The 10535-nt window shown below is 43.3% G+C and overlaps 1 protein-coding gene across 1 annotated transcript in view; it reads left to right on the top strand.

Moving 5' to 3' along the window:
* The window catches only part of polr3d (polymerase (RNA) III (DNA directed) polypeptide D), a 30206-nt gene that overhangs the window by 17836 nt on the left and 1835 nt on the right, over positions 1 to 10535 (top strand). Inside the window, exons 2-4 of the mRNA XM_019255397.2 lie at positions 9804 to 9974; positions 10175 to 10218; positions 10306 to 10460. Coding sequence (XP_019110942.1) covers positions 9810 to 9974; positions 10175 to 10218; positions 10306 to 10460 — 364 coding nt within the window. The 5' untranslated portion in view covers positions 9804 to 9809. The remainder of the gene's footprint in view (positions 1 to 9803; positions 9975 to 10174; positions 10219 to 10305; positions 10461 to 10535) is intronic.

Genomic DNA, 10535 nt, shown 5'->3' with positions numbered 1-10535 from the left:
TTCGTTACATCTATCACGTGTCGTTGCTCGGTTGCAAACCCTCATCCTGTTTAAGTTTGTCCATTCTGGGCTACTGTAGAAACTGCCGGACTCCATGTGAGAGGACCCGCAGTGTCTGAAGTTATATAACACGTTCAGGTGATATGCACACGTGGAAAACAAGATTATGAATTATATCTTGTAAATGTCACACACTGGACCTTTAATGCTGTTTTAATGAGCACAGCACGTGATGTCCATGGTTTTTACGTCATTTAAACGATTTTGAACACGTGACTGTTTTATCAGTCATTCTAATTTGCGTCATTTAGACGAGTAGACAGAAAAAACTTTTTAATGTTATTGCTCTGTGTGACAGGCTCTGGGTTTAAACATGCAGTCAAACAGCTGGCGACACTTTCTGTTTTATTCACCGTGACTTCTTTTTTTAATATTTTAGGATTTCTCGTCAACAACACAGCAGCAATCCAGCAACCACGTGGCCGAGTCCAAACACGAAAAACACGCGTTGAACAACGACGTGCCGTGCCGGTAACGCGGGCGCGCTCGCACCGACACACACACACACACACACACTCCGTGTTGATCGCTCGGGTGTCTCGGTAGATGTTGATCCCAGACTCGTGTCACCATTCACATGAAGTATCGGTGCTGGTCTCTGACCACGGCACCGCCATGACACTACGCAGCGTCAGCAGCCGGTGTGTTTCACGCGCATCAGAGCTGCGCAGGGAGCCACGCGCATGTTCATCCTCGTTTGTTGTCATTTTTTAATGGGACCGTGCACAGAATTAAACATAAAGGGTTACTTTGATGTACTGCAGCTACTTTTCATCTAAATCCAAATGCAATAGTCACTGTGAATGCTGCCAAAAACACAATGTTTTAATGTTTTACGTAATGGGTGTATGCTCCTTTTAGCAAATTTAGTATCTAATTTTGTTTTGAGCATGTTTAATTTTATATTTATGTACTTTTAATGTCTCAGGATCTTTATTCTATTATATTTAGTTATTTTAACACTTTCTAGTCACTTTACCGCTATGATTTTATTTATGTGCACTGACTGACTAGAAGCCTTTCAATCTCGTTTGTACCTGTGACACATGACAATACAATAAAGATCTATTCTGTTCTATCTGCAGTCCCTTCGGCAGGGACACAATTTAAAACACATTACAGCACAATAACAAACAGTGCAAAGTATGATTTCTATGCGGTGCATGTGCACGTTACAGGTTCATTACAAAACAATAATAATGTGCATGAAAAACTTCCTCATATTAAGAAATAATGTGAGATTTGTATGCATTAGTTACACTAGTGCAATTATTTATGTACAGGATAAAACTCTGTATTATACTCGAAGCAGCAGCTACCTGCATATCAATTGCAGCCAGTGCCAACAATCTTGCAGTTTCCTCAACGTCCCACTCGCGGGCTGGCTCCAGAAGTGAGTCAGTCTCCATCTGCAGACACAATTTAAAACACATTACAGCCAATAACACAACAGTGCAAAGTATGATTTCAATGTTAGATTTCAACTGAACAAGGTGGGGACAGGAGAGGAGCAAGATGTAAACAAAACAAAAAAAAACAAAATGTAAAAAAAAAACCTGCAGGTGAGATGTAGAGAGAAAACTGCCGCAGAGCTGCAGCAGTTCATCCATCCCGTTTAAAAAAAACACCCATTCTTTGAAAGATGGAAAAGGACACACTTGTCAAGACCTACCCGGGATTTACAACCTGCCAGTATGCTTTTGATACACAATATGAAGTTATACAAACCAGTTAACTCCCTAGAGACACAGCCATACTGAGCTAGGAGTTGTAAGGTCTTGCAAAAAAAACCCACCCAGGACCACAAATACAAAATACAAAGTTACACACAACTAGCACATAAAACACACTCACTAAATGTCAGTGGCTACAGAGCTGAGTATCCTTAGCAGACTTTTAAATGTTACGTGAGCTGCAGCTCTTTATATCGTCACGAGGTGAATGCCCAAATGCAAGTGACGAGCTATGGTACAATCTGGTACAGCGGATATTCTGGAGGACTCTAATGAGCTCTGACTGAGCGAGTATACACAAAGTCACGTAGTGGAGAAAGGCTAAACCATGAACATTTTATAAACAAGGCACCAAATTTAAAAATAATCTAAAATTCTCTATGGATGGACACAGCATCATCTAGGCTGTACATGTGCATGTTACAGGTGTAATTCACAAAAAATAATAATGTTGCATAAAAAAATCCACATATATAAAGAAATCAGTGTGCATAGTTACACTAGTTGACATTATTTAATATACAGGATAAACTCTTGTATTATACCTCTAAGCAGCAGCTACTGAATATCAAGCAGGCAGACTCTGTGGTGTGAAGGCCAAAAATCTGCAGTTCCTCAAACGTCCACTCGAGGCTGCTCCAGGAAGTGAGTCAGTCTGCATAAGGCCACGTTCACACAGAACAGGGAAACCGGTTGGCCAGATTCAACTTTGGGAAAACCGGAGCTCCACGTCACGCTGCACCAGCCAATCAGACACTTAGAGACACACAGACAGTCTGAAATGTCTTGAAGCAGAGGACTATCCAGGTGGATTCACAGACTAAACTCTGACTTCGAAAGAGAGAAAGAAAGGAGCGGGCTTGGTAGAGGAATAGCGTATTCCATAACCAGAGAGCGAGCACCGGCCTCTTGTAAAGCTGAAATAAAGTTATTTCCTCAGCTCCCCTCAGTCCCACACACCAGTTGCCGGTTTCCCCGTTCCTGTCTGAATACGCGGGAATAAGCCCCTACGTTAAATGTCCAACTTCCTCAGCAGAAATAAACATGTTTACAGCCTGGTACAAAAAAAACCAGTTTGTCTCTGTAGCTAATTTCCCCGTTCATGACAACTGTACTGAGGCAGAATCGTTATATAACTAACCTGTTCAAAATTATATAGGGTTAAAGTTAGCAGAATTAACCAAGTGGCCGCTTTGAGTGCCAACTGATAAAAATAATCTACAATATTATAGCCTACATGGTGCCGATTAATGTATAAAGCACACTGTGCAATTCGTCTATAATTTAGCTATCAACAGAGTAACCTTGCATTGTTTCTACAGGTTTACTTGTATTTTTCAGGGCAAGTCGACGCTCTTAATTGCATTTTAGAGTTTAGAGCAGTTATGGATGGCAGAGACTATTAAGCAGCTCTTTGTTTTTTTTTGGTTCGAAGCCAGTGAATGCAAAACAAGCACTGGCAATAAACCCAGCGAACAAGAAACGAATGCACACCTTTATTACATGCTGATTTACTATTGTAATGCTCCGACTCTCAGGAGAACACAGCTCAATTACGTTACTCCCAAAACTCAGCTGCACACGTCAGACCTATTTTAAAGTCTCTGCACTGGCTACCTGTCTGCTTCACGGTCAGTTTTAGTTTCCTTTCAATGGTCTATAAGCTCTAAATGTCTGGTCTGACCCAATTATCAGATTGCTTTTCACCTTTGATACTCTGTAACCCTCGGGTCCTTTATAGGTGGCCTTAGTAACACCCTAAAGTGAGGCGTCCTTTTTTTTATCACCAGTCGTCAAGTGGTGCTGTTTCATTTGTGAAGCACTTTGTGTTACTTTTGGTTTAGATGAAAAGTGCACCACAAGTAAGTCGACTGACGATCGAGGCCAACTGACTGAACTACAGCAGTCTTTTTAAATATATCTCAAAAATACCATAGAAATCTTTTTTTGGAGCAGATCTATTGATTCTTTCAAAAAGACCGACCTAGTATACTGAAAGAAACTTTTTACATGACCAACAGCAGAGCTCTCACTATTTCACTTCTCTAGGTGGAAAAGCCAAATAATATCAGAATATAGCGGTCATTATTACAAAACATTCCTGCTTCATCATGAGGACAACAGATAAAAGACAATATCTAGTTCATGTCACAACATCGAATAATTTACTGCAGACATATTTCATCACAATTGATTGACAAGTCACATAATTGTTGTTACCCATAAACTGAAAACACCTGTCAAATGTCTGTTTGTCTGCTTTTTCTGGGAACCCTCGTGCGTCTCCGCCAAAGGAAGAGAAGGAGAAATAGAATCCCAGCGCCGCGCTGCTTCTGACAATTCGGCGCCTGTAGGCCAGACATCCCATTCCAACCTGGCGCGCTCTGGTCTGCTGATCTAGTGCGGGACCTTGGGGTTTGGTTGCTGATATTGCAGAGGTGATGAATAAATCCATACAATTTTATGTAAAAAAAAAAAAGTTAACATATGCTCAGTCATCCTTGAAGTGGAAGCGATATCGTCCCTTTCATTTGGGACGTCACAAACAGTTATGTAATGCCGTCAAATTCTCCCCTCAACAACCAGACAGACCTTCTCTAACAAACCAGCCACCTCTGGAGCCGACGAGGGTTATTGGACAGAGGCACTGACTAATGATGGATGATTTCAGTTTAATTACACTCTGAGGTATCACTTATCTGTGGCTGGGTGGAAAGAAATGAAGCTTTCAATACCGCACACAGCCGTGGAATACGGCGATATATCTTTGTCATTTTTCAAACACAAATATGAAGTGTCTGTGAGAGGACGGTCGCTTTGCTATCAGCTCATCCCTTGTTGTTTTATTCTATGCAACAACAGAGCATGTTTTAGCAGCAGATTATGGACATTAATCTCTAATGAAGTCAGTATCAGGTTGAAACAATACATAAACATCCCTCTGAATGAATGCAGTGGAATCTGCTTACTCGGACTTAATAGTGGCATCCCTCGCCTGCGGATGGGCTGGAGGGACGTGGTGCAGCAGTTAGTCCATGGCATAACAGTTGGCATTGTTATTTTTTGAGGGTCTTGCTGGTGCTCTATGTAATTTACTGGGGACCACATCAAGCATATCTCTTTAGGCAGCCGAGCGTGTAAATAAAATCAATTTTTTTCTCCGCTCTCGTGTCCATTACTGTCTCCCATCTGAGAGTTGACATTTATGCAAGCAAGCTAATGTTCACTCTGTATTAGAGAGTGTGAGCCTGTGTGTGGAGTTGTTGCCTCCGGGGCTGGAACTAAATGGCGAGTGATGTGTTGTGCGTGATTGCGAGGTTGACTGAGTATCTCACTGTGTTCACACTTAGCTGGAAAAATTGAATTTTTTTTTTTTGTTTTTCTTTTAGCTTTACAAAAAAAAAAATTCATCCTGTGTGGCTGCGTGAGTCAAGTAAAATCATCCTCAGAGCCAGAGCGATAAGAGACGGGGAGGGGAGGTGGAGGAGAGAGGGTAGGGAGGGAGGTTAGAGTGTTTTGTGTGACACGGAGAGTGCGAGGGAAACAGAAGGAGAGGAGAGGACAGAGAGGAGTCTGTGTGTTTCATCTCACCTCCTAATCAGTTTTCCTGTGGGATCTATCTCAACTGCGGTCAGAGGAGGAAAGTGGAAGCGGAAGAAGAAGAAGAAGAAGCAGAGAGAGACAGTACAATCATCTGACGCCTCACACAAGTAAGGAATTCTCATTAGAAGACATATGAAATGTGGACAATCAGAATGTTTTATTTGCGTGCACCATGATGAGCGGAGTTGGAGGTTGTGAGACACGACTCTGATTTGCATGTTATTCTGTTGATCTGCACAGTGTGTGATGTGTGAGGACATCAGTGCCAACTCAGGGGCTTATCACATCCCTCCCACATGCCATTTCACCGACGACCGAGCTCTGATAGATTCGTTGTAACTCCACCGTTGCTCATTTTCCCTCAATTACATTCATTAATTGTGGCAGAGGTGGGTGACGCATGAAACGATTATTAGTCACACAATCCTCTGATGTTTGTGTTTTGTAACTTTGACAGTATTTTCTCAGCGTTTCACACTGTGTGATGAACACAGTTTGAAAAATGTACTGAGGAAATTGGCATCTCTCTCCTCCCTGGTGCAGCCGTCGAAAGTTAAAGTCTTCTCCCGGAAAGAAAAATAAAAAAGATTGGACGCGCGAGCTGTTTTCTGTGCCATATTCTATTGCATGAAGGCAGCAGCATCTCTTTCATGCTGCTGTCACCCAGAGAAAAAACATCTCTGTAGTGTAACCCAAGCCCCGTCTGCACAACTATGTAGAAGATTATTAGTAAAACCCTAATTGGGACTGATCAGAGCTGGTTCTGCAGCAGAGATAAATTGGCTCAAGATGTTTTACATGCTGCAGCGGTGTAAATCAGGACGATGGGATTGTGTGAATGGTACTGGAAACCTGCTTTGAACTGTGTTCACACGTGTTCGAACCAAAAGTTGAAACACACACGACAGAAAACGGGCTTTGATGACTTTGTCCGTGAGGATCTTCCTCTCTCTCTCTATTGCCCCGTTTCTATCTCAGAAAAAAAGACGGTAGAACTGGAAGAATGGAACAGCAGTGGAAAGACAAACGATGTGGAACACACTGTGGTGAGCAAGGCTCTCTCTTCTTCTTCTCTGCTGGCCGCCCCACGCCTGATCGAGCTACGCACATTCACAGTTCACAGGCTTTAATGAGGCTGCTGCCAGCTGTCTCTCACACTGACTGGAGAACACCTCAGCAGACCCACTCTGTAGACAATGAAGACAAAGCGGGCGCTGTACGATCAAAAAAAAACACACAGCAACTGAGCATTGTAGTGATTGTTTGTTACATATAACTGCTATTTAGGCACATCTGTGATTTAGCATATGCTCAGTGTGAGAGGGATTTATAAAATGGGGGAAGATGCTGCTGCTGCTGCTGCTGCTGCTGTTTGAATGCAGAGACGTAAAAGAGCTTTTACTGCGATCGCTGGAGTGATACCGGAGGAGATGATTGCATTAAGCAATTTAAGGATGGATGAAATTACAGGCCAGACTATAGAGGAACAGGGTGCATTAAGCCTCAGAGTGAAAAGGCTGATGACGCTTTCAGACACTCACATCATCAGTTTATGACGGGGAGGTGACAGTAATCACAACACAACACGGCTGACCAACAGATTGCCCTCAGCCCGGCAATCAGGGCATGTGCCAGCAGCCTGGATCGAACCGCTGATGGGCAACAGAGGACAAATTGATCATTCATCCACCTTGCACTCACACCTCCCTTTATTTTGCCCCAACAAATATAAAGGCTGCTGCAAGATTCCCCTCGAGCTGCAAGCAGTTCACTTGCTCAGCTGTTTTTGAAAATGGCACGACACTTCAAGTGTTTAAAGGGGTACAAAAAAAGTTTACTTTAGTTAAATTGTGAGGACCAGGTGCAGCCATGGTGGTTTTTTTTTTTGTGTGTTGTTGTGACCCTTCCTTGAGTATTACAAGAGAAGTCTGAGGGAGGCTGTGGACGTGTGGTTGCTGGGAGGACTGCTGTAGGTGGATTATGAAATGCATGGGGGTGTGGGGGGGGGGGGCGAGGGCCAGTCGCTCAGCTGGGAGCGTTATTGAGTTGTGTAATGATGGGAAATGTCCTTTAAGGGCAACGACACGGAGGAGAGAGGAGGTGGAGAAAGAGCAGGACAGTGAATCTAAACTTGGACCAGATCCCTAAAGAAAGGTTAATTGGATTGTGTGAGGGTGTTCGGCTGCGGCGTTTCTGAAGTGCACTTTATAGCTCTTTGTCGTACAATTTTAATCTCTTTAGCAGATTGTTGCCCAGCCTGGAATTACACTCCTAGATTACACTCCAACGCTCCAACTCTTTATCTCTCGATTTATGGCAGATGACAGAAATGAAAGCCCTCTCTCGACCCTGCAACATCAGATTGCGAGGTGACCCTGGACTCCTTCCGCATCGCGTGGGGATATGACCCCAGAGGGACACGCCCAGAGCCACGCACTTCTTCATCGCCTGTAGCCGCAAAGACAGCCAAGGACCCCAACCGCTTTTAAACACAGGGTCTGACGTTCCTCCATCCTTTCCCGGTGTCCATCCCATCAATGTGTCTCCTGCTGTGCCTGTCTGTGTTCATATTCAGATTTATACCAATCAATTTGCAGCATAGGACTGGTGCTCCAGGCCTGACAGAGGAAGGAAAAAGGCGTGTTATTGAGGTCTAGTCGGGTTAAGAGATGGGTCTCGCTGCCTTATGATATTCTGCATTAATCTGCAACAGTTGCACCCTTTCGCATTCCAGTACATGCAAAAAAGGAAAATGTGTTGTAGTCAATCAGCTCCCAGGCCAGTGACTCATTATGCCTATTTCTATTAAAGTTGGACACTGTTGGAAACTGGCAAATTCATCGGGCACAGAGCAGTTTTTATGTTAACAACAAATTTAATAACCGCAGACATAAGGCAGCAATTTAATGCTTTATCTTTATGTTTTTAAAAAATAAATATTATTTGTCCGGGACCATTATCCCAGGCAGTGGGTGGAGATGTTTCTGTACTGCATTAGCAACCGCTACTTCAGTTCTGCATCTCTAGCTGTACAAACATGTATTTATACACGATGTTTCCTTATGAATTTAGCTCAAGCAAATCCAGTCGCCCACACACCCAGACCAGTGAGAACAGATGACGCCTAAGGACTTTCTCTGACTTTACCCTTACCTTCACGAGTTTGACAGTTTTTGGTTTCAGTTAGTCTTGACAGTATTGGATAGACTCCCTGGACTCTACACACTGCTACGACAGCGCTAAAAATAAATAAATAAGCTATAGAAATAAAATCCATTTTCTGTAACCGCTTGTGGAGCTGGAGCCTATCCCAGCTGACTTAGGGCGAGAGGCGGGGTACGCCTTGGACAGTAGTGATGGGAAGTTCAGCTCTTTTCAAAGATTCGGCTCTTTTGGCTTGGAAGAGCCGGCTCTCAAATGGCTCTTCATTAATTTCGCAATTGTGAATGATTTGTGTGCTATTAAGTGTGCAAGATTGTTTTTTTTGTCTCTGGCTCTGACAGATATTTTCATTTTTACAAATTCTGCACTCACTTGCAGTCTCCAAAATCATTGAAATGCAGCCAGATGATGCTTCTTTTTTTTCTCATTTCTTTACTCCTCTACCACTACGCCCACAGGCCCTGTCCTCCTTTCACATAATGGTATGATCCTAGTGTGTCCTTGCTTGCAATCGGCTCCATGGTGTGTCCATCAAAATAACCTGCCTGCATGGATTCTGAGCAGGAGCAGCTTAAGATTTGGCTCTTTCCCGACGGGAGTCGGTTCTTGTCGTTCACTTGTCGGCTCTTAGAACCGGCTCGTTCGAGAACGACACATCACTGCTGGACAAGTCGCCAGCTCGTCGCGGGGTCACACAGAGACAATCATTCACACTCACATTCATCAGGGCTATTTAGAGTCACCAATTCACTGATTAGGTGCCTGTAACTCTTCTTGCTGTGAGGCGAAAGTGCAAACCACTGCACCACCGTGCTGCTCTTAAATAAAATACAATACAATTTAAAGTAAAGAAGTGGAGTGATATCAATAAAATCTAACAAAATAGACCAAGAAAAATATGTGTAAGTGTACTACACACTGTATAAAGGTGAATAGGTTGTGTAGCAGTCATGGTTGGTGGTGCGTATTTTGCAGAGTGCACTCCGGTTACACTTTAAGTTAGACAGGTAAAAAACTGTTCTTAAGTCCGACGGTGTGTGCAGTCATGCTCACAGTCTGCGACCTGATGTTTTTTACTGTCCAAAATGACATCAAACCACTAAATCTTCCCTGGGAATTCATGATTATTAAAAAAAACTATACATAGAACATGGTTAATAGATTTAAACGACGTTTTCTGCGTTAAAAATGTTCTTCTTGGTGCATTTAAACATATTTATTATTCCTTTTGCTGTGTGTCTTCAGTTTAGGATGGCAGATTCAGGCTCATCTGACCCCAGCGGTCAACGTGTGCCAACCCCCGGAGGCAGTGGGAGAGGACTGATGATTGGCCGCCGAGGATCATCATCCGCCATCTCTCCCGGCCGTCTCCCCTCGATGCGATCCAGAGACCTCACCCTGGGAGGAGTGAAGAAGGTAATCTGCTGTTTCGCACCGCCGCGAAGTGTTAGAGGAAATTATTCACGACCAGCTGCTCAGTAATTCCTCCGTGAAAAAACACTAATGTGATCTGGAGAAGATATTCAGTGAATGATTTGTGATACGGTTTCTAATTATTGCCCTAATTTTCTAATTATTCATGCACTTATTCGCTGTTTTTTGTTTTTGTTTTTCAGAAAACATTCACGCCCAACATTATCGGCCGAAAAGCCAAAGAAGAGTGAGTTCATAACTGACTTTGAGAGACAAATTATGTCAGAAAAAAATAGATTTACCTGACTGACTAGTGACTTCTTTGTCATAACAGAACAAAAGTTGAGAGCGGGCCGAGGAGAGAGAGGAAGGATGGAGAACGAGGTCGAGGTCGTGGAGAGAGAGGCCGAGGCCGGGGCCGTGGAGAGATCATCCAGTCTCACTCTATTTTCGAACAGGGACCTGCAGAGATGATGGTTAAAAAGAAAGGTAGGAGCTCAGCTGGGTAATCGCTTTTCATCATCACACGAGCAGAACTGTGTCTGATTTAGGTTTGAGTGGATC

This window comes from Larimichthys crocea, chromosome III (assembly GCF_000972845.2).
Source record: "Larimichthys crocea isolate SSNF chromosome III, L_crocea_2.0, whole genome shotgun sequence".
Taxonomy (NCBI): domain Eukaryota; kingdom Metazoa; phylum Chordata; class Actinopteri; family Sciaenidae; genus Larimichthys; species Larimichthys crocea.
Note: the sequence above shows the minus strand (reverse complement) of the source record. Positions and strands in the feature narration are given on the sequence as shown.